The sequence below is a fragment of the Castor canadensis genome, chromosome 10 (genome assembly GCF_047511655.1).
Source record: "Castor canadensis chromosome 10, mCasCan1.hap1v2, whole genome shotgun sequence".
Taxonomy (NCBI): domain Eukaryota; kingdom Metazoa; phylum Chordata; class Mammalia; order Rodentia; family Castoridae; genus Castor; species Castor canadensis.
In genome coordinates this window covers 115,468,624-115,493,379 of record NC_133395.1, presented here as the reverse complement: position 1 = coordinate 115,493,379, position 24,756 = coordinate 115,468,624, and the positions used below count along the sequence as shown (strand labels likewise).

Sequence of the window (24,756 nt, the reverse complement as noted above, 5' to 3'; positions counted from 1 at the left end):
ATTTGGGTTCTTCTAGTTCTGAGTTATGAATTCCAAAGTACCCAACTAGATCTGTGTTTTTCCATCTCATAAAATACTCCTGTAATCACTTTGCTGATAGGGACCTTGTATGATCAGAATTCAGCTCTCACATGCTTTTAATGGAAATTAAGCAAAATTTTCCGTTTCTTAATGTGTCCAAGAACTGATGTTGCAAATGCTGTTCATCTTCATAAACCAAGAGTTAGTATTCCTTTTGGTCCCATTATCTCTGTAGGAAAGGAAAAATTAGAAAAAATACTTAAGAGATTTGAAAGAAGATGCCTAAGAGACTAGAAACAACATAATCTTAGAAATCAAATTCTTTGGGCTAGAGGTGTGGCTGGAGTGCTTGCCTGGCCCTGAGTTCAAACTCCAGTACTGCCAAAAACAACAACAAAAAACAATAAATCAAATTCTTTGCTTATATCTAATTTCTCATATCTAAATGTTCTGTATGATTTCCTGGTTCATAAAATAAGGAAATAATCATTTTTCCAGCTCTTGATTGAATTGAAGATGCCATTTTTAGTAGCCACATGTATCTTCTGTTTTTACTTAGATTTGGAGCTAGACAGTTTGAGTTTGAATCACAGCTGCTTTATTTATTAACTGTAACTTTGCGCCAAGTCAGCTGATCATATGCGATTGAACTTCAAAAAGTGTTTTTGATGATTAAATGAGATAATGTATATAAAGCTCTTAGTATCTGAAAAGCAGTACTCACCTAGTATTGGTTAGAATCAATAACTACCAGAAACCAGGAAATAGCGTATTGGCTAGTGACTTCAAGAAGTGAAATGGATGGTTCACATGAGATGCTGTCTCTCCATTTGAATAATTACAGGGTTTATTATTCCTCAAATAATGACCCATAATTGAGAGTATGGTATATTTAAGCTTTCTTTAAGAGAAGTGAGAAATAATATTGATGAGGGTAAATGCAGTGTTAAGAGACCTTATTAAAGAAAAAATAGGCTACCAAGGAATGAACTTACTAAATTTATAAACTGTCACTATTAGCATGTTGACTTGAAATCCTTAAAAATAGTAGCAGCATAATTTTATTTGTAGAAATAATAACTTTTTGTTTTTACCGCACTGGGGGGTTTAAACTTGGCCTACACCTTGAGCCTCCACCAGCCCTTTTTTGTGATAGGTATTTTCTGGATAGGGTCTTGTGAATTATTTGTCCAGTCTGGTTTTGAACCATGATCCTCCTGATCTCTGCCTCTTTTGGGTAGCTAGAATTTCAGGCATAAGCCACTGGTGCCCCACAGGAAATGACAATTCTGATCTAACTAACTATCTGAAGCATGAAATATCTAGGACACACACAGACATTTATTGTTAGGCCTAAAATCATACAACTTTATATATATATATGTATATATTTATTTTTTATATATTTTATTTCTTTGGCGGTTCTGGGACTTGAACTCAGGGCTTACACCGTGAGCCACTCCACCAGCCCGTTTTTGTGACGGGTATTTTTGAGATAGAGTCTCATGAACTATTTGCCTGGGCTGGCTTCGAACCGTGATCCTCCTGATCTGCCTCCTTAGTAGCTAGGATTACAGGAGTGAGCCACAGGTGCGTAGCTAACTTTCTATATTTTTATTTGCAAGAGGTTTTTTTTTTTCCTGTTAGCAGTCATCCTAAGTACATGTGACAAGACTCCATGGGACATTGCTTTGGAATGGATTGGGAATCTTAAGTACTTTTTGAGGAAGATTTTAAAGTTTTTACCCAAATTTATATTTGACGAATTTTTACTCATTATTAGATTGATGTTGGGAATAGTGCTGGGGCAGTTTAATTAAAGAAAATAGTTTTTTTATGTAGACTTGTAAAGTTTCTTAAATTTGAAGCTGTGGATGTGGCTCCAATAATAGAGGGCCTGCCTAGCATGTGAAAGGTCCTGAGTTAAAGGCCCAGTATGGGCAAAAAATAATTAAAAAATAAATTTGAAGCCACATACTATGATTTGGTACACTTAAATACATGAAGTTACTTTGCTTAAAAACAAATTATACATAAAACTCAAAATTTTATAATCAAACTTGGCTCATTTGTTTTTCACAATTAGGTAGGAGACAGTTGTCACAAAGATGTTTATTCTATAAAACATTCTATAAGACATTTGAATTGAGATGTGTTTTTCTGAGTTTTCATTTCACTTTTGTGTATTGAATTTGTGAATGGATTTTAAATTGATAGGCATTTTCAAAGTTGTAGATCGTGTTTGTATTAAGTATAAAAATTGTTTTAAGTTGGGCATGATGGTGTGTACTTATAATACCAGCCTTCTGGAGGCTGAGGCAGGAGGATTGTGAGTTCAAGGCCAGCCTTGAACATATAGCAACACTGATCAGATCTCAAAACTACCAGAAAAAGTCTTGACAGTGTTTATTTTCATTTCTTCACTCATTTCAACCTTTCAACCTACTTGGGGCCAGCACTCACAGTTCTACCTACTGGCAAATAGGAAAGAATAATCAACAATGCAGATGTAGTTTCTGCTCTCATGGAGTTTACAATCAGTTACTGACTACATTTACAAAGTTGATTATAGACACTTTAGTAGTCTTGTTCCATTTTTAGGGATTTTAGTTAGTCTTATTTTTTAATTGTATTACTGTAACCATATTCAGTTTATTCTTATGGGTGCATACATATCTGCAATCCCAAAGTAGACAACTTGGTTTCATACACATTCTCTCAAAAACTACTTTTTTATAGTTTTGGAATGTACATACAGTTAGTTTGAGTGATACATCATTTGACGTTTTGTTTTGTTTTTTGTTTTTTTTGCGGTACTGGGGCTTGAACTCAGAGTCTGTACCTTGAGCCACTCCACCAACCCTTTTGTGTTAGGTATTTTTTGAGATAGGGAACTATTTGCCCAGGCTGGCTTTGAACCACAGTCCTTCTAATCTCTGCCTCCTGAGTAGGATTACAGGCATGAGCCACTGGTGCCTGGCAGCATTGTGTTTTTTAAAGCCAAATAACCATGTATAGAAAACACAGTAAAAAAACAACTTATTTACAGTTACCTGCCAGATGGCATACTTAAAAGAATATGTATAAGAGAGCTCTTGGTAGTGACCTGAGTATTTTAATTGACATCTGTTAAATAGCATCTTAAAAAATAATGATAATGAGCATAATATAGTTTTTATGTTTAGTTCTGTCTGTAGTGAAAAGTGGTTCCTTTTTGACTTGGGGGAAAGGTTATATGTATAGATTTGTTGTTTGAAATTTCTTTGTCCCAAAGAACAAATTAGATATTTAATGTTTTAAAAATTAAATGGGATGTAGAATGGGTTAAGGACATGGGAATAAAAGCTTACTACCTACTTTCTACCATATGCATGCTGAAGAGCCTTCTGTGTATCATCTTACGGTTTTTAGGAGAGCTGGAGTTCTCCATTTTACATTGAGAGAACTGAGCTATTGTTTGGTTATTTATGCTGCATCTTAAACAAAGCAGTAAATGGTAGGTCTGGTATTGTGTTCAGTTTTGACTTAATGTTATGTCAGATGTTAAGTTTGCGTCTTAACATTTTTCTAAATAGCCATAGTAAGTGTTCTTTATGTTATTAATAAAGCTATTTGAGTGCAGCCTGTTCAGCTTCAGTAGTGAAAGCAAACAGAACCATTTCATAGACACATAAGTGCCTTAAATGTTTTTGTTTTCACTTCCAGTGTAATCATTTAGTTTGCTGAAAGACACAGTCTTAGACATAAAATAGGAATTGAGACAAATTGAGTGCATGCAGAAGGTCTTAGAAAAATCTAAGCAGTTTAGATTGCCTAATGTAGCATCCCTAAGGTTTGTACATTTGCAACCTTGTCTGTATATATAAGATCCAAATCCTCATTTCTGAAGGAACTAATCTGTCTAGGCAATTGATTTTACTTGTTTTCAGTGAGTTAATAAGTATGTCTTGCATGACATAAAGTAGACCAGACACCTTTTTTTCACTTTAAAGTTAAGAGTAAGAAACCCACAAAAACAGAAGAATCTACATTTAGGATGGAATAACCTTTATTGTTTTTTATTTTAGCACTTTTCCAGCCATTAACTCCAGGTTCTCGAGAATTTGAAGATGTTTTAAATATTCTCCATTCAGCTTACCTTGAACCAACATCAATGACAAATTTTAACTACAAACGAGCTTGCTTGATACATAATGAGTTACTGGAAAAGGAGGTATGTTTTAAGTTGTACTTTCTGTAAGATTCTTTAGCCTAAACAAAAGAAAATCCTTTTTCTCTAGAAATACTCCTTTTTACGAAAGTCATTATGGAGAGGTGAAGTTTTATATGGTATCTTTTTTTCCTTTCAGGTGCTGGGGATTGAACTCAGGGTCTTGCGCATGCTAGGCAAGCGCTCTACCCCTAAGCTACATCCCCTTTCCTAAGTGGTATCTCTTTTCTTCCTAAAAGTTGTTACGCCACTATGTTTATCACACTAACATGCAGTTTTATAAAGTAGCTTCTTTTCCTAAAATGAATAGGAATAGCTTACTGTACAGTGGTTTAATTCTTAGTTCATAATAAGGCTTTTTTCTCTTTCATTTAATTTGAGTACGTGTTAATTAAATGTCTTAAATTGGAAGATAATGAAATCAGATGTATTTTTTTCTGCAATTGTTTGGTAACTGGGTTATGTTAATATTATTAGTATAAATTGTTAGTGAAAAAGTATGAAAATATTAAGTTGAATATATTAATGAACTTAATATAACAGGGATTATGTAATTTTATTTGAAAATTTGTCTGAAGTTACATTAACTATATTATTGGAGGGCAGTAGTGGCCTGAACAGTAATACAATGTTATGTATTCTATATTTTGAGTAAGTTTGAATCTAAATATAAAAGCTGACAGATTAGAATTACATTAACAGTTCAAAATAGTTTATAACAAGTCACTCTTATCCTGTAAGAATGTATAAGATAGTGAAACATTTTTCCTCATCCTAATTGAGTTTATAGTCTAGAAATTGGTCATTCAATAGATTTACTAATCCATATGCAATGTGCTATGTTAAGTAAAACCGTGAGATTATAGACAGTTCTACCACTTGAGCTACTTCACCAGTCCTAAATGGGAGTTTATAAGATAACTGAAACATGAATTTATCACATGAGAAAATTGAAATATGGTAAAATTTTCATAGAAGTTGTTAGAATTTATAGTACTGGATGCTTGTTTGACTATTTTATATCAGTAAAGAGCCAGTTAAAATGAGAAATAAACCTGAAAGGCAGAATTATAGGGATAGAAAAAATAATTTCTACCTTGATTTATATGGGATTTCTTGGGAAAAATGCTTGAAACTCTTGGTTTAGTAAAGCATAATCATATGCCACATAGTTATTATAGACTTGGTTTCATTTAGTTTACAGAAAAGCGAAGAGAACTGAAATTTGATGGTCGTTTAGATAAGGAACTTTCAGAATCCTATGCATTTCTCATGGTTGATCGATACCAGGTGAGTTGACCTCTTAGAAAAAATAATTTGAGGACTAGGGCAGAGAACAAGATTTGGCCCTGAGTTTAAACTCCAGTACCACCAAAAATAAAAAAGAAAGAAAAAGAAAAAAACATTACATTTGGTAAGTATAAGCTAACATATTTTCTTGAAGTATAAGTAGAAGAAATGATTCAGAGGAATGAATGTTTTGTAATTTGTCTTTCAAATGTAGTCGTATTTTTTCTGAACAGTCCTATTTTCTTCCCCTAGAATGTGCTTGATAATACATTTCCTTTTATTTAAAAAAAAAAAAAATCATCCATTAACCAGGCACTGGTGGCTCAGGCCTATAATTCTAGTTACTCAGGAGGCAGAGATCCAGGAGGATTGAGGTTCGAAGGCAGCAACCTATCACTAAAAAGGGCTAGTGGAGTGGTTCAACACGGTATAGGCCCCGAGTTCAAAATCCCAGTTAAAAAAAAAGAAAAGGTTATCATTCTCCACCTCTTTCTGAGACAACCTGCTTTCAGTCTATTTAAAGTATATTCTTTTCCGAATAAACTTTACTGTCACTTTCACTATAAGAACTGTATGTTCTTGTAGCCATTTTTCCCCTCCTTTAAAGACGGTAGAATTATTGTCTCTTTGATTTTTTTTGTTTTGTTTTGTTTTTTTCCCCTTTAAATTTTTTGTTATATTCTAGCTGGGCACCAGTGGCTCATGTCTATAATCCTAGCTACTTGGGAGACTGAGATCAGGAGAATAACAGTTTGAGGCCAGTCCAGACAAATAGTTAAGGCGACCCCATCTCCAAATAACCAGAGCAGAATGAACTGGAGGTGTGGTTCAAGTGGTAGAGCACCTGCTTTACAAATGGGAAGCCCTGCCCAGTCCCACCAAAAAAACCCTAAATACATACGTGTGTATTTGTGTGTGTATATTTTTATTGTGTTCCCTAAAAGGGGACGGTTACATTTGTAAGAGGCAGGAATTAAGAATATCTGTCACAACTAGTTTAAATAAAGATGGGATTCCTGATATTATTATTTTGAAAGTGTAGGTTTCAGATTGATATTTAGTAATAAATGGGAATATACATTTATATGTATTACATTATACAGAAATGTCTAATGTAGAATATATATACTTAGAAGTTTAGATTTAATTTAGAATAAATGTATAAATTACCTTTTCATGTTTTTAATAACATTATGAAACATTTTGTTTATTTAGGTTCAAAGCATATGTGAAAAAGGATTACAGGTGGGCCAGTCCAAAATAACAATTCTTGGCAGTCCTTCCATGGGTAATTTTAAAAATTTATATTTCACCTGCTATTAAGTTGCCATTTAAAAATACCTCATGTAATTGTGCTGCAAGTCCTTGTAATTAAATTCCTTTATGCTTTATCATATTTCCAGAAAAGTAGACTAGTCTCAGGCTGGATGTGGTGGTGCACGCCTATAATCCTAGCTACTCAGGGAGTGGAGATCCTGAAGATAGTGTTTTGAGGCCAGCTCCTGGGTACAAAAAGACCCCCATCTCAAAAAATAATCCTGGCATGGTTGTTCACATCTATAATCCCAAATATTTAAGAGGCATAGGTAGGAGGATCATGGTCTGAGGCTGGCTGGGCAAAAACTGCAAGACCCCATCTGAACAAGAACTAAAAACAAAAGACTGGAGACTTGCAATCTTGGGGCCTGAAGTTCAAATCCGAGTATTTTCCCCAGTCCATGTGATTTTGAAAAATGTGGTTAGTTTCATGTTTTTCCTTCTTGTCTTTTACTTTGGTTAAATGTCAGTTATTTCTAGTGTCTTTACTTATATCTCTTTAAAAAGTTGTTATAGTTTATATTTCTTTTCTTGTTGCTTAATTATTTGGATTTTTTTGTATTTATATCCTGCTTATTCAACTCTCTTTTTTTTTTTTTTTTCTTTATTAGGTATCTATCTTTCTAGGTATGCTGATTTATTACAAGCTAATCCTTTGGAAGCTGGGGCAATGGGTGATGTTGTTATTTTTAAAATTATGAAGGTAATTTCAGCTTTTTACATTGATGTATGAAAGACAACATTTGATTTGGGTTTTAATTTTAGTTGACCCCAAGTCTTTAGGAGTTAGATTAAAGTCCACACTTGCCAGGAGCTGGTGGCTCATACCTATAATCTGAGCTACTGGGGAGGCAGAGATCAGGAGGATTGAGGTTTGAAGCCAGCCCGGCCAAGAAGCAAGACTGTCTCAAAAATACTCAACAGAAGCCGGTTGCCTGTGGCTTATGCCTATAATCTTCGCTACTCAGGAGGCAGCGGTCAGGAGGATCACAGTTGGAAGCCAGCCTGGGCAAACAGTGCATGAAACTCTATCTCAAAAATACCCAGCATAAAAAAAGAGTAGGCTGGGTCAAGTGGTAGATCACTTGCCTAGCAAGTGTGAGGTCCTGAGTTCAAACCCCAGTACCCATCCAAAAAAAAAAAAGTTCATACTTGCTAATACATGTGAACCTATATATTTTGAGAGTGGTTTATCTTTGATTTAAATTAACTTAGTTTGTTTTCCAAAGAAAGGAATGTTAATGTGGTTTAGATTAGTGAAGAACATTGTGACTAGAATTTCTGTTTACTTGTTATATTAATTTCATGTAGCAAAAATCATGTTTAGATGGACACTTAGAAGGTTTTCTCTATTTTAGGGTAAAATAAAGAGTATATATGACCCCATGAGTGTAAAAAGCTTGGAATCTATGTTAAATAAAAGTGCTTTGGACCCAACACCAAAGCATGAATGTCATGTGTCGAAGAATGCCAGTAGAATTACATCCCTTTTGGCTTACAGAGCCTATGAGCTTACTCAGGTATGTGCCTGGATCCATTTTTAATTTTAATTTTTTTTTTGTGGTGGTGGGGTTTGAACTCAGGCCTTCACACTTGATAGGTAGGCGCCCTACCACCTAAGTCTTGCTCCAGCCCCTGGATCCATTTTAATGTTATGATCTCTCATACCTGTGTTGGTAACAAAATGTCGCCCTTTCAGTTTGCTGTGTTACTGTCTCTGGTTTTCACATCTCACTGTTAGATGCCAGTGTCTCTCACTTCAGTTTATTCAGTGTGTCCAAGATAGCTCAAAAGCATGCTTTGGCTCCTCAAGCCTATAGGGGTTATTCAGACTCTTTTAGTTGAGCTATCCCTGGCTAAGAACTGTGACCTCAGCCTGGTTTTTGTATGGTCAGTAATCTGAAATCTCAGCTTTTCTAGGCCTAGAAAAATCCTCCTGCAGAGTAAACTACTACCCACCTTTCAAAGTAATTTTAGGCCCCTTGAAATGTCATAATTCATAATATTTTGTTACTGATTTGACAGGTATTTTCTATCTTTATTAACTTTAAGATGTAAACTTACAATTATTTTTTAAGTTTTATCAGGTATAGTTGATTCACAGAAAGCTACACATTTATCTTTTCCACCTTTTCTAAAAATATTTTTTATTTTTGGCATTCTAATTTACATATTTATGATCAGTGTAACATTTCAGTACATGTATGCAATGAATTATAATGTATAATAATCACATAGTTATAAAGGTGATAAATTGGCATATCCACACCCCAAACATCATTCAGAATCTCTGTGGGCTGGGGTACTGAGGTGGCTCAAGTGGTGAGTACCTACTAAGCATACTTGAGGCCCTGAGTTCAATCTCCAGTACTGTTTAAAAAAACAAAACAACAAAAAAACTCTAGTAGCTTTTTTTTTTTTAAAGTGGGAGCATGTATAGTGATCTCAATTTATTTTGTGTTTTCTTGTGGAATTGGAGATTGAACTCAAGGCCTCGTGCTTGTAGGCAAGTGCTCTACCACTGAGCTACATCCACATCCTCAACCCCTCTAGTAGCTATTTTGAAATGTGCAATTAGCTGTTGTCAGCCATAGCACCCTTCCATACTATAAAACATTTGAAGTTATTCTTAGCTGAGGAAAGTAGCCCAGTGCTAAAGAGTATGTGCTTAGCATGTGTGAGGGCCTGGGTTCAATCCTTGGTACCACAGAAAGAAAATACTCCTCTTTTTCAACTCTGTCCTTATATCTGTTAATCATCCTTTCTCCACTCTTTTTCCCCCATATCCATTCCAGGATCTTATACTACTCTCTGATTCTAGGAGATAACTTTTTAACTTCCACATAAAAATGAGAACATGCAAGTCTTTTTGTGTCTGACTGATTTCATTAACCTAATGCCCTCTATTTTATCTTTTTAGGACTTACTTGTACTACTTGCTATTTAAAGAAGTTAATTTTGTTTTTTTATTTTTAGTATTATTTTTATGAGTATGGCTTTGATGAACTAAGGCGAAGACCAAGACATGTTTGTCCATATGCAGTTGTGTCTTTTACTTACAAAGATGATGTCCAAACTTCAAAGTTTGTATCTTCATTGAGGTAAGAATTAGGAGTTTGAGACATCATCCAGAGTGATGTTGCAGATCCTACCACACTGTCCCACCCCTCGCCCCCTTTTAAACTTTTCTTGAAATTAATTGGATGCTTGAGTGTTCCTGATGACTTTTTAAGAAGTCAATGTGCAAGACAAAAGAATAAAAACAAGCAGAAATAGCAGGTCAAAAGGGACCAAAAATTAGTCCTTTTCTCTCTCATGTAGTGATTTCCAGAAAATGTTTTAACCAAATGGAAGAAGTAAATTTTAAGATGTGAGATAGTCAAACGTCTATTTACTTTCACTTTGAGTTCCTGTATATTTAAAATAACTTGTGATATCTATTAATTTAAAAGTAGTTCATGAGTCACAAAACATTGGTATTTTCAAGGTTGACCCTTCATTAGTTTTCTAGATCAAATTGCTTTTCTTCCATTAAATTGTTTGAGATAAAACACTGTTTTTCAGGGCCAGTGATTAAGCCCTGAAAAATGGCTTAATGATTAAGCCCCCATCTACAACTACCAATTCACATAATAGCAAAATAGTTGTGTTACCATTTTTTTTTTTTTTACCGCTTATAATATTTATAATCCTTATGGTCTATACATTTGCTATAGCATTTTAAAATAAGATATCTAGCACTTTACAATTATGTGGTTATGCTCTTGGGAATAGTGAATGTTAATTTTCTTTGCCTTCTTTGATTCAGTCTGTTGACCTCCATATCATTTCAAACTTTTTTTTGGCAGTACTGGGGTTTGAACTCAGAGCTTCTTGCTTGTGAGGTAGGCGTTCTTTTCACTTGAGCCATGCCTCCAGTCCTCAGTCATTGTCAGACCATCTGTCCTATACCTTGAATGTGCCATGAATGCTCTTGCCTTGGCCCTGCATTTGCTGTTCCTTTTTTTCCTAAATTAATCTTCACTTCCTTCAAGTCTCTGCTTAAAGGTGACCATTTTAGTAAGGCCTTCCCTAATTTTTCTTTTTAAAAAATTTTTTAAACCCCTGTAACTTGCATCTTATTCTGCAGTACTTAAAATCATCACCACCTGGTAAACTATACTTGTTGGTGATTGTCTTCTTTATTATAAGTTGTTAGAAATCAGGGGCCTTGTTGTATTTATCCTTATAATCCTATTACCTGGAATTGTGCCTGGTAAGTAATAGGAGCTTATTGTAAGTATTTGTTGAGTGATGAGTGAATATACTTACATATATGTATTGAAGCTTTTTTCTAATCTTACCACCAAGATAAAGTAATTGACAGAGGATTAATGGACTTATCTCTGTTAATGGATATTTTTTTAAAAAAAGAAAATGATTTCCGTAAGTTTGGGCAAACGTGGTAATAGGAGAAAAGTAAGTACTTCTTTTTCTCTGAGTAGATTTGGGTTTATTAAATTTTGTAATGGGTAATACTTGGAAGAATGATTTTATTTTCTTGTTCAGTATGCCATTAAAAATAGTATTTATGGGCTGGTGCTATAGTTCAGTGTAGACTACTTGCCTAGCATGCAGAAGGCTATGAGTTCAGTCCCCAGCACTGGGGGTGAAAAATAGCACTTACATCAAGGTCCTGAATGTTAACTTTCATGTTACCAATCAGTAATATGTTTCTTTTTTTTTAAAAAATTTATTTATAGATCTAACAGCTTTAATGCAGATAGAAACATAGGTAAGATTCTTACATTTCTTTAATTTTATAAGTTGAGAGAAAAAGTACATATAGTAAAATATTAATAAGTTAAGTGCTTTGTTTTATTTTTGTAATGAATGAAAATCTGAAAAGTATAAAAAAATCAGATAAGGCCATGTTAAGATGTAGCATCAACACTTGGTCATCCAAGCATAAGGTCTCCTTTAACAAGATGCTCTTCTGAGGATAGACTAAATGGTTTTAGTACTTTAATTGAAAAAGTAAATGATAAATCAGGTTTTACAGCTCAGTCATTTGTAACATTTTCTTTCCTGGGTTTTTTTGAGACCCAAGCTGGCCTTGTACTCTTAATCCTCCTGCCTCAGCCTCCTGAGTGCTGGACCACATGTGGCTTATAATTCAGCCTTTTAAAAGTATTGAACTCCTTCGGGAGAAGTAAGAGGGTAGTGATTATATGGTTATTGTTTCTCAGACACATTTGTTATTCATTAAAGTTGGCATTTTTTACTTTAAGGGAAGAAGATAAACTAAAATCCTAATACTTGAATTTTTCCAAAATGCAAATGTCACTTTTATGTTTGTTTTTTACTTAAATCTTATTTCTAGGTATTTTTTCATTTCTAGGAAATATGTATTTACGTCTAGGCTATCAAGCAGTTGACATATCATTATTTATTTTATTTAGATAAATTTAATTACACCTTGTGGAAAGGACAGCTTTTAAATAAAGGAAAGCTTCTGTGCTATATTTCTCTGAGGTCATCCACTCGTGCTTTTTTGCCTATCAAGCTGTAAGTATTTGTAATTCTGTCAGTTTCTTCTTTAGCTTTTTCCACTTTTTAAAATGTTTTTAAATTTTATTTTGGTCCATAATAAATTATAAATGTTGACTTTTTGGGGGGGAGGAGAGGCTAGGACTAGAGTTTGAACTCAGGGCTTTACACTTGCAAAACAGTCACTCTGTCACTTGAGCCATATCTCTGGTCCTTGATTTGCTTTTAAAAAGGTTTTGTTTTTGTGATACTGGAGTTTGAATTCAGGTCTTTGTGCTTACTAAGCACGCATTCTACTGCATGAGCCATGCCTCCAGCCTAAAAGGTTGGTTTAATAGGTTTAGAAAATTAACTGGCAAAGTGAGTCCTATTTCTCTCTTGATTTGAGAGATGGGCTAGTCATGCATGTTTATGGCACAAAATTTTTTTGGTTTAACATGGCAATCCATATCTGTAATCTCAGCTACTTGGAAGGTTGATGTAGGTGGATCACTGTTTGAGGCCAGTCTGGGCAAAGTTAGTGTAAGACCCTGTCTGTAAAACAAAAGAATTGGGGGTGTGGTTCAAGCGATAAAGAGTATTTGAGGCCTTGGGTTCAGACACCTGCACTGCTCTCCCTTGTCCCCCTAAAAATATATATCTTAGTGATTGTAAATCAGAAAGAAAGTTCTGTCCTGATTAGGTAGATTTTTCTCTTAAACAGTTTGCAAAAGTGAGCAAGTTTTTTGTTGGAAAGAGGTTTGATGTGGTAAGTCACGTTAAACTATATACGCTGTTTGCAGTTATGTGCAACATACGTTGGAACAGAAAGGTCTAAAATGAAGTTTTGCTACCACCATAGTAAATATTATGGGCCTTTGTAAAGATCTGAAGATTAAGTTTGTACTTCAGAGCTAGGATGTAGCTCAGGGTTAAGAGTGGTTAGCTAGCATGCTCAAGGCCTTGGATTTGATACCTAACACCTCAAACAGAAAAAAGAAAAAAAGCTTGTACTTGAATTGTCTTTTATAAAATGACAACCTTTTATTCTTTGTGATTCATAAAATTGATATGTATGATTAGCTTCTGCTTAAGGATGGTTGGCGGTATTACGAGGCATCTATTTACATAGTATAGATATCTGAGCTAACTATAGCTAATCTTTATTTTTATTTTTGTATGGTGCTGAGGATTGAATCCAGGGCCTTGGATGTGCCAGGCAAATGATCTACTACTGAGTTACAGCCCTAGCCTCACTTTTTATTACTTTTTGGTGGTCCTGGGGTTTGAACTCAGGCCCTCATGCTTGGTAGGCAGGCACTCTTATTTCCTGAGTCATGCTTCCTCCCTTTATATTCTAGAATAAGGTGAATTATTAATGAATATACCCTTTTATTTTCCATCAAGTATGTTTTAGTGTGTATGTGATAATATTGTTAGAATTAAAAATACAGATAACAGACTGGTGGCATGGTTCAAATGGTAGAGCTCCTGCCTAGTTAGCACAAGGCCCTGAATTCAAACCGCAGTACTGCCAAAGTAACAACAATAAAAAAGCTATTACCAAAAAATGGAAATAAATTAAATAAATATGGATGGCAAACATTCTTTTTTATTTTCTTTCAGTCCTGAGAAATTAGATGTTGAAACAGTTATGAGTATTGATCTTCTGAAACAGAAAATTCCTCCAGCATTGTTTTATAAGGAAACATACTTAGGTCCAAATGAAGGTAAAGTAATCTAATTCTTAAAAAAGTATATAAGAAGCAGACTTGACTTGGATATTTACTGTGTGTTTTTTCTTATGTCAGTTTTGAAGAATGGAATGTATTGCAGCCTTTATGAAGTTGTAGAAAAGACAAGAATTGGAAGTAACATGGAGAATTTACTGCAAAAACTAGAGAAAGAAAAACTTGTGAGTAAAATGTTTGTAATAGTCCTTATGTTTTCCTTGAAAATACCCATATTAATAAGTGATCATATTTATAATTCAGTTTATTTTTGCCTCTGAAAGTACCACAAGGCCTCTCTTTGTTGTTGTCATTTAGTTAACAGTATTTTATGATGGCTAGTATTTTTCTTTTTTTGGCTATGATACTAGGCCTTCTGTAGACTCAGTCTTTCCAATGAAGTATCTGTTTTTTTTTTCTTAATTTGTGCCCCATATACAGACTTTTATATTTTTATTTATTTATTTGTTTATTTAGTGGTACTGGGCTTTGAACTCAGGGCCTCAGGCTTGCTAGGCAGACGCTCTACTGCTCTGCCTGCCCCCAATGAAGTATTTTTATTATACTTTGTGAATGTGATCATTAGCACATATTTATTGAGTATCATTTTCTTTCTTTTTGGGGGTTGGGGCAATGGGGTTTGAACTGGAATCCTTGTGCTTATAGGCAGGAGCGCTACAACTGGGCCATGGCCCTAGCCCATGTATCATTTTCTTATACAGTGTGTATACACATACACAATTTTGGTAAAAAATGAGACCAAGAGTCTTCTCCTAGATTATAGGGAGTGATGAATAAAACTGTTTAGCTGTAGTTTGGTCCAGTAGACACAGCAGCATATTTGAAGATCCAAAAGAAGTATTGGGATCTATATCATGTAGCATCACTCAGGCAGTGTTGGAATACTTGGAAATTTGGATTTGATCCTGAGAGCAATGGAATGAGGGCCTAGAATGTGTGTGAAACACCCGAAAGTTTACCTTGCTTACTGTAGAGTATAAATCCAAGGAGAAAGATGAAGTTCCCACCTCATTATATTACCCTATTCCATTATAGGGTCATGGTGGGTTGCATGAGAAAGGTAACTATAATAAGACTGATGAAAAAGATGTTTAATAAGTAGTATCCAATTTAATAGATAATGAGTATATCTGGTTTGGGCAGAGAGGGTTAGACATTAGATTTTGATAGGTTGAAGAATGAATAGAGAATGTATGTGATGCCAGTATGTATGGTTAAGATGTAGGAGAGGAAGTGGTTGTTCCATGTTTTTGTTTTGTTTTGTTTTGTTTTGTTTTTCTTTTAACACAAAATAGATGAGGTCATGCTTAAATGTTGGTAGGAAGTTTTAGTAGAGAGGGTGAGTTTTTTGCACCATGTGCCATTTAATACAAGGTTTTCAACTTAAAAGTTTACTTTTTGCTCTTTGTTGAGCCTCAGTTTCTGTGTAATTGAATGTAGATTTTTATCTGTGATTTTCAGAACCTGATATTTTATTTGTAATGGTTGTATAAAATTTCATTATATGAATAGAGATGAATTTGATCATTCCCTAGTTTATAGATGGAATTACTCAGACTATGTAAAACCTGTCTGCAGAGTATCAAACACTTAACCATTGATCTAACTGGCTATAAACCTAGCTAGGTATGTTTGTTTGTTTTTTTTTGGCAGTACTGGAGTTTGAACTACAGCCCTCACACTTGCTAGGCAGGTACTCTTAAAGCTTAAGCCACTCCATCAGCCCTTTTTTGTGATGGGTTTTTTGAGATCTGCGCCTTTTGAACTATTTGCTCTGGCTGGCCCTCAAACTATAATCCTCCTGATCTCTTCCTCCCAAGTAGCTAGGATTGCAGGTGTGAACCACTGGCACCCACCTTATCTTAAACATGTTTATATTTCTGTGTGTTTGAAGGTAAGGGCTTTTTATAGGAGTACTGAGAAATCTAGGGATGTTTTATTTTTCTGCAGAGAACATTATTAACTAAAATTATATTGATCTCTTTTGGTTGGTGGTAAGTTAATTTCTAAAGCTGAATTTTAACACAGATATGACTTTACATTTTAATTTGAATACTTTTCATATTTTCTTAGGAACATATACAGAATTTTCTCTCTGGTATCTTTCTAGAAGTACTATTAGTGAATCATAATATGTGCACATGACTGGCTTTATAAGATAAGGCTGTAGTACTTTTAAGTGGGATATACCAATTTCTGTTCCCAGTAGCTATATGTTCCCATTGATTTATGTATTCAGAAGTACTTTGTGTAGTCAAGACTTTAGCAGACATTTGCCGTTCTGATAGGTGTAAAGTAGTATTTAGCTTGTACTCTTCTCTCAAATACAAGTTTTGAATAAATTTATAAATTTCTTCTAATGTTCAGTACCTGTTTGTATCTTTTGCCTATTTGCCCTTTGAGTGGCTTGTATTTTCTTGTTAATTTGAAGATTTTTTACTTTGCTGTTTGTCTTTGCCTCGTGTAATATAGTGATCTAACATCATTTTTCCCCTAATATAATAACTTCCTGGAACATTTACTGAGTAGTCCACTAATTTTTCTACTAACAATTATTTTGATAATAGTAGGGCAAATTGTCCCATATTTTTCTTACTTTCTAGGAGTGTTTTGCATTTAGGATTTAGCTTTTTTTCTAAATCTTTTAGCTAGGCTGGCTTTTTAAAAAAAATTTTAAATCAGCTCTCTATTCCCACCCCCCAAAAAAAACCTTATTGGAATTTTTGTAAAATTGGAATTGTATCATTTCAATCTGCAAATCATATTTAAGGGAACTGACCTATAATAATGTCTTATCCACAATCAAGATCATCTGTTCTTTTAGGGGTTTAATAGAGAGTTCAAGAATTTTTTGAATATAGGTGTTCATCACTTTTTGTTAGATTTATCCAAAGGCACGTTATGTTTTTTGATGCTGTTGTAAATAGTATTTTCCATTTCAGTACTTTTTTTGTGTGTGTGGTTATTGAATCCTGGGCGTTGTGCATTCTAAGCAAGTGCTCTGCCACTGAGCTACACCTGCAACCTCATTTCAGTAACTTGACCTCCCAAGTTGCTAGAACTTCAGGCACTTCTAATCTTTATACTTTTTTTCTTTGTGCTAGCATGCAATCTAGGATCCTAGACTAGTTCCCTGTCTTGGCACCTCAGGGCTTAACCTAGAAATTGGTCTTGCTGTAACTGCTGGCTTTTTTGTGCACTTCTTGAGCACTGTTTTTTGGCCTACTTGATACTCTTAGGTAGATAAGAGTTTCATTATCCTTTAGGATTGAACTAGGTAAAAGTTTTATTATCCTTTAGGATTGAACTTCAGTCTCTTTTTATCTCTGCTTCTCAGGTAGCTAGAATTACAGGCTTGAGCCATTGTGCCCCTTTGCCTTCTTGATTTTTAAAAGAACATTTCTGACATTTTAACATTAATCAGGAAGTATTCAGTAAGCTCCACATGCACACTTTTAATCACTTTTAGATTTTTTTTTTTTTTTTGTAGAACTGGTGTTTGAACTCTGGGACCTCAAGCTTGCTAGGCAGGCACTCTTCCACTTGAGCCACTCTTTCTGTTAGCCTGTTATCCCAGCTACTTGGAAGGTGAAAATTGGGAGGATCAAGGTTCAAGGCCAGCCCAGATGAGAGACCCTATCTCAACGAATGAACTGGGTGTGATGGGACTCATTTATAGTTCAAGCTAATCAGGAGGCATACATAGGAGGATAGTGAAACAAGGCCAACAGCAAGTCCTTATCTGAAAAATAGCTAAAACTAAAAGAAAAAAAAAATAAATAAAAGGCTGGTGCTGTATGGCCGGAGGTAGAGTGCCTGCTCAGCAAATGCAAGGTCCTGAGCTCAAGCCCCACAAGCACCTCAAAATAAAAATAAATAAATGTCAACACATTGTATTCATCCTGTAACCTTAATAAAGTGAGTTATATTTGCAGTTTTTTTTTTTTCATTTTTTTTTTATTATTCATATGTGCATACAAGGCTTGGTTCATTTCTCCCCCCTGCCCCCACCCCCTCCCTTACCACCCACTCCGCCCCCTCCCTCTCCCCCCCCCCAATACCCAGCAGAAACTATTTTGCCCTTATTTCTAATTTTGTTGTAGAGAGAGTATAAGCAATAATAGGAAGGAACAAGGGTTTTTGCTGGTTGAGATAAGGATAGCTATACAGGGCATTGACTCACATTGATTTCCTGTGCGTGGGTGTTACCTTCTAGGTTAATTCTTTTTGATCTAACCTTTTCTCTAGTACCTGTTCCCCTTTTCCTATTGGCCTCAGTTGCTTTAAGGTATCTGCTTTAGTTTCTCTGCATTAAGGGCAACAAATGCTAGCTAGTTTTTTAGGTGTCTTACCTATCTTCACCCCTCCCTTGTGTGCTCTCGCTTTTATCATGTGCTCATAGTCCAGTCCCCTTGTTGTGTTTGCCCTTGATCTAATGTCCACATATGAGGGAGAACATATGATTTTTGGTCTTTTGGGCCAGGCTAACCTCACTCAGAATGATGTTCTCCAATTCCATCCATTTACCAGCGAATGATAACATTTCGTTCTTCTTCATGGCTGCATAAAATTCCATTGTGTATAGATACCACATTTTCTTAATCCATTCATCAGTGCTGGGGCAGCTTGGCTGTTTCCATAAAGTGAGTTATATTTGCAGTTTTTCATTATTAAGCTACTGTTGTTTCTGGTGTAGAAAGCCCTTCTCTCCCTCTCTTTTAAGAAAAAGTATGGTTGGGTTTAGCCGGTGTTTCTGGTTTAGGGATTTTGTATCTGTGATGATGAATGAGGTGGATCTGAAAATTTTCTTATAAAGTCCTTGTCAAAATATTTTTCTTACAGATTTCTTGAAGGATATGCTAGTTTGTCAGAATGAGTTAAGGGATGTTTCTTTGTATTCTAAGTAAATTTAACTATTTCTGTCTTCTAGTTTTAAAATTCTATCATTAGCTATGTCTGATTGGCTTTCTCATCTGTTCATTGAGTTTGTAATTTCACAGAGAATATTATTTATATTTGATTCTTTTTGGATCTGTGGGCCATTTTGTTTTAAACAGGTTTTTTTTTTTTTTTAACTCGTTTATTCATATGTGCATACATTGTTTGGGCCATTTCTCCTGCCTACCCCGCCCCCTCCCTTCGAGGCAGAATCTGTTCTGCCCTTACCTCTAATTTTGTTGAAAAGAAAGTATAAGTAATAATAAGAAAGACAAAGCGTTTTTGCTAGTTGAGATAAGGATAGCTATACAGAGAGATTCCTAGCATTGCTTCCATGTACAAATGTGTTATATCCCAAGTTGATTCATCTCTAACTGACCTTTTCACTAGTTCCTGATTCCCTTCTCATATTGACCTCTGTCACTTCAAGTTTTCTGTATTAGTTCCTCTGCAGTGGGGACATCAAATACTATCATGTTTTGGGTTTCTTACCTATCCCCATACCTCCCCCGTGTGTGCTCTCCCCTTATCATGTGACCCAAGTCCAACCACATTGCTGTATTTGCCCTAGATCTAAAGTCTGAATATGAGGGAGAACATCTGACTTTTGGTCTTCTGAGCCTGGCTAACTAACCTTGCTCAGTATGATGTTCTCCAGTTCCATCCATTTACCTGCAAATGATAAGATTTCATTCTTCTTCATGGCTGAGTAAAATTCCATTGTGTATAAATACCACATTTTCTTAATCCACTCGTCAGTAGTGGGGCATCTTGGCTGTTTCCATAACTTGGCTATTGTGAATAGCGCTGCAATAAACATGGGTGTGCAGGTGCCTCTGGAGTAACCTGTGTCGCTTTCCTTTGAGTATATCTCCAGGAGTGGGATTGCTGTATCATGTGGCAGAACTATGTTTAGATTTTTAAGAAGCCTCCAAATTTTTTTCCAGAGTGGTTGCACTAGTTTACATTCCTACCAGCAGTGTAAGAGGGTTCCTTTTTCCCCACATCCTCGCCAACACCTGTTGTTAATGATGTTTTTGAGATGGCTATTCTAATGGGGGTGTGTGGAATCTTACTGTGGTTTTGATTTGCATTTCCTTTATGGCTAGAGATGTTGAGCATGTTTTTGGTGTTTTTTGCCATTTGAATTTCTTCTTTTTAGTTTAGCTGTCCATTTCTTTATTGGTTCATTGATTTTGGGAGAGTTTAGTTTTTTGAGTTCCCTGGATATTCTGGTTATCAGTCCTTTGTCTGATGTATAGCTGGCAAATATTTTCTCCCACTTTGTGGGTGGTCTCTTCAGTTTAGAGACCATTTCTTTTGTTGTGCAGAAGCTTTTTAGTTTTATGAAGTCCCATTTGTCCATACTTTCTCTTAGTTGCTGAGCTGCTGGGTTCCATTAAGAAAGTTCTTGCCTATACCTAATACTTCCAGAGTGTTTCTTGCTTTTTCCTATACCAGCTTCAGAGTTTCAGGTCTGATATTAAGGTCCTTGATCCATTTTGAGTTGATACTAGTACAGGGTGATAGACATGGATCTCATTTCAGTTTCTTGCAGACGGATAACTACTTTTCCCAACAACATTTGTTGAAGAGGCTGTCTTTTCTCTGTTGTGTATTTTTAGCACCTTTATCAAAAATAAGGTGGGTATAGCTGTGTGGATTCATATCCGGGTCCTCTATTCTGTTCCACTGGTCTTCATGTCTGTTTTTGTGCCAGTACCATGCTGTTTTTATTGCTATTGCTTTGTAATATTGTTTGAAGTCAGGTATTGTGATACCTCCAGTATTGCTCTTTTTGCTGAGTATTGCCGTTAAACAGGTTCTTAACTTTTTTTTTTTTTCTTTTTTTTGGCAGTACTGGGGTTTGAAGTCAGGACTTAATGTTTACTAGGCAGGCGCTCTACCACTTCAGCCACTCCACCAGCACATTAAACAGGTTCTTAATAAATTTTCAGATGTATTTATTGAGTACCTGTTAGGTGTGAGGCACTGGTCTTCGAGGTAGAAATAACATTGTGGTAATCAAAATAAAATTCAACATTTTAGCCTTTTTAAAGTGTACAATTCAGTAGTTTTTAAACCATCATCTTTGTTTAATTCCAGAACACTTTTATCATTCCAGAAAGAAACCTCACGATCACTAAGCATTCACTGTGCGTTCTTCAATCCCCCAGTTTCAAGTAACCATTAATTTACTTTCTCTTTTCATTTGTATATTATGGACATTTTATATAAATGGCATCAGGCAGTTTGTAGCTTCTCTTGGCTGTCTCCTTTTACAGAGGTTTATCCATGTTACAGCATGTATCAGTGCTTTGTTCCTTTTTGTAGCTGAGTAATAATTGTTCATTATATGGAGAGTACCTCAGTTGTTTCCACTTTTAGACTATTAAGGAAAAGATTAGAGCTGGTTGTGGTCATTACATGTCCATAATCCCAGCACTTGGGAGGTTGAGGTGGGAGGATTGTGAGTTTGAGGTCAGCCTTGGCTATATAATGAGACCCTGCCCCAAAAAAGCAAGGAAAAAAAGAGAAAAAGGTTGCTATGAACATCTGTGTGAACCTGTTTTCAGTTCTGCCAATTATGTCTATGTATACTTTTATAATATCTTATAATTTGCACCTGACAATTCTATATTGAAGCCTTCGGGAGTTTGAATGTTATTTTCTACTGAATCATACTTAGTGTAACTTTCTTCCAATCAGGGTGATTTAAGATTGTGAGCTCATTGTATACTTTTTATACTTCTGTTGTTCCTGTTCCATATTGTCTTTAATGTTATCTGAGAAGTCAAATGGGTAGAATTAAGTAAAAAATAACCAAAGATTGGAATTGTCTTCTGAAGGTGAATAAAGCAGTAAGTGTGATAAATACAGATACCAAGAACATAGAACTCCTGGGATTTTTTTCCTCCCTCCAGGGCTGAAATCACAGGTATAACTGCAGGTGCCTCTGTGTTAGTGTTGTTTCTGAGTGGAGACTGCCTGTACTCTGTGGGTTTTGGGGCATAATGAGGTTCTTAAAGTATGGTCCTTTAAACCACTAAGCTAGTGGCATTTATAAAACATGGTACTGTATATGAAGTGGGTGAGAGGATAACAGTGTGTAACTTGTTTTCCTCAGCACAGAGCATGAAAATACTTATGCTTCCCAACTTGCTGTTCTGATTCTAGGACTTGGACAAAATGTTAAAAGGGATATAATGTTTAAGAAATTTTGGATCACAGTATTTATATATGAAAATAATTTTGCAGGTATATGTCAGCTTATATACTCTGTGGGGGACAAGGCCACCTGCTTTGTGACCTACACTGAATATAAGCATCAGGGGGGAGGATTCCTTAAGCTTTGGGAACAGTCTCCAGATAGAGCTCCTCCTGGCCATTCTGTCTTCTGACCCTCTCACTATATTTGGTCTGGCCACCAGCCTAATGCAACTACTTGTCTTGTAAGAGCACTGCCAGAATAAGCTTCTTGAGCGTGAGAGAGCATTTATTACGTTATCTTTGGCACAGGTGGAATTGAAGGTGAGAAGTCAGCCCTAGGGAAGCAAGGCACATGGGAGCATCTATACCCCCAAACATAACACCATTTTACTTTTGAGTGCTTCCACAAGTTTGTTTTGTTTTGTTTTTTTTTAAATACTGAATTAGTAGCACAGTCACTTTTTATCCTATAAATTATTATTTCTTACAGTCTTTGCTTACTTGCATTGTTAATAGTTTAGGTAGTATAAGTTTTCATCAGAATGCAGCTATCCTTTTGGAATCAACTGCCATGTACACTTCCTCATTTATAACCCATCCTGCAGCTCAAAAGATAGTGTGGAGTATTTTAGTAGCCCCTGAAATAAGTATTTTGCATCAGATTGGTTTTTTTCCCTCATGCACAGTGCCCTCAGTCTTTTTAGTTAACTATTGTTGTTTAAAGAAATACTTCAGCTTAAAATGATATATACTCTCAAGGACGTTACTGAGTAACTTGGAATTCTTGTCTTTTTTACAGTCTGACCCCTGTCTTTCTTTCTAGACTTACACATTTATTCTAATCTCTCCTCACCCTCTTGCCAGTCATAAGTATTAGGATGTTGCTTGTGATGTTGTCTCTCCTAAAATGTACTTCCCACAATCTTAGGCTCTTGTCATTGTGCCCATACTTCAAACTCTTCCTTGAGTACACTTAGTAAACCTTCTTACACCATCTTTTACTACTGGAAATGAACTGTATTTTTCTTTTCCTCTTTGTAAATCTCTTGGGGGAGCTTTTCTGTGTTAGATCACTATTTGTATTACATGTGTTACTCTCTCTACCCAGTTATAAACTTCTTGTGATCCAAGGACCTTGTGTTGGTTGACTTTCTAGTTATCTCTGGCAGGTCAAATTGTGTGACCTCTGACAGGTGCTCATTAATATGTAGAATTAGAGTATGGCAGCATATTTCATTCAAGATTAGCCTGAATTCTTAAAAGGCATTATTTCAAAGCATGTTGTATAGCCAACAATCCAGCATATTGCCTTGCACTAATAATGTCTTTTGAATTGATGAGGAAAATATTGAAGTCTTTTTTTGTTGTTGTTTTTATTTTGGGTGGTACTGGTGTTTGAAATCGGCCTCATGGTTGTGGGCTAGTGTTCTACCACTTGAGCCACTCAGCCAGCTCTTGGTTATATAGCCTCAGGGGAAAATTAACAAATTGGTTTCACAGTTAATTAGGGGAATAATATTCTCTTGTTTTATAATGAAAATAAATTTTTACTTGCCTGGAATCTTCCTAATCAGAGTTGGTGTGGTTTGTTCCTTCGTTCTTCTGTTTCATCATGCTGAGGAGGAGGTGTTTTTAATTCAGTAGCACTATGTTGACTAAAAAGGTGATTATAAACCTTTTTCCTTCATATTTAGTAGAATGTTCTATGTGTCTCTGCCTTATGGTGAGTAGTAGTAAAGCAGATATAACTACTACTTCTTTCTCTCAAAAAATGCAGGTTCTTGTTAAACCTTTGGGAGACCGAGGATTCCTTTTTCTTCTCTCTCCTTATCAGATGGTTCCACCATATGGTAGGTATTCTTTCTTTAATTTTTATAATTAAAAGTTTTTTGTTTTTTTAGTTAAAATACATTGCTTATGAATTTGGCTTCTGTATTATTTGCTAATGATTTTGACTTCTGTTCTATAGAACACCAGACTATCAAGTCTCGAATACTACATGCTTTGTTTCTGTTTCAAGAACCGAGAGGCATAGTTACTTGTAAGTTACTCTGATATCAAAAAGCAACTACTAATAGTACCATAATAATAATACCAACATTTTATTAAAAATTCTCAGATAATTTACCATTTTATCTTTACTACATCATGTTTTGGGAAATATTGGGGGTATTTGGAAGAATTAGCATTATAAACTTTTTTTTTTTTTTTTTTTTTTTTTGGTGGTACTAGGGTATCTCACTAACTCTGCCCATGCTGGTCCTGAACTGCCATCCTATTTCTACCTCCTGAGTATCTGGGATTACAAGCATGTGATACCATGCCCAGTGGAAGTTTCTTCTTCTTTTTTTTTTTTTCCCTTAGCTTTTGCTAATAAAGTTTGATGATAATTGTTACAGTGCTACAGCTTAGCTTTTGAGGGTTTTATGAGATTTATTTTTTTTAGCATATTTAGGGTTTTTTTTTTTTTTTTGGTAGTGGGGTTTGAACTCAGCCTACACCTTGAGCCAC

The 24,756-nt window shown here is 35.3% G+C and overlaps 1 protein-coding gene across 4 annotated transcripts in view; it reads left to right on the top strand.

Moving 5' to 3' along the window:
- Tasor (transcription activation suppressor) overlaps window positions 1-24,756 on the top strand; it is a 53,649-nt gene that overhangs the window by 5,457 nt on the left and 23,436 nt on the right. For all 4 annotated transcript variants that reach the window (XM_074043990.1, XM_074043989.1, XM_074043991.1 and 1 more), the window contains exons 2-13: window positions 4,089-4,234; window positions 5,429-5,521; window positions 6,737-6,809; window positions 7,450-7,541; window positions 8,197-8,358; window positions 9,815-9,939; window positions 11,581-11,612; window positions 12,280-12,385; window positions 13,973-14,076; window positions 14,158-14,261; window positions 24,023-24,095; window positions 24,215-24,286. In XM_074043990.1, the coding sequence (XP_073900091.1) occupies window positions 4,089-4,234; window positions 5,429-5,521; window positions 6,737-6,809; window positions 7,450-7,541; window positions 8,197-8,358; window positions 9,815-9,939; window positions 11,581-11,612; window positions 12,280-12,385; window positions 13,973-14,076; window positions 14,158-14,261; window positions 24,023-24,095; window positions 24,215-24,286 (1,182 nt within the window). The remainder of the gene's footprint in view (window positions 1-4,088; window positions 4,235-5,428; window positions 5,522-6,736; window positions 6,810-7,449; window positions 7,542-8,196; window positions 8,359-9,814; window positions 9,940-11,580; window positions 11,613-12,279; window positions 12,386-13,972; window positions 14,077-14,157; window positions 14,262-24,022; window positions 24,096-24,214; window positions 24,287-24,756) is intronic.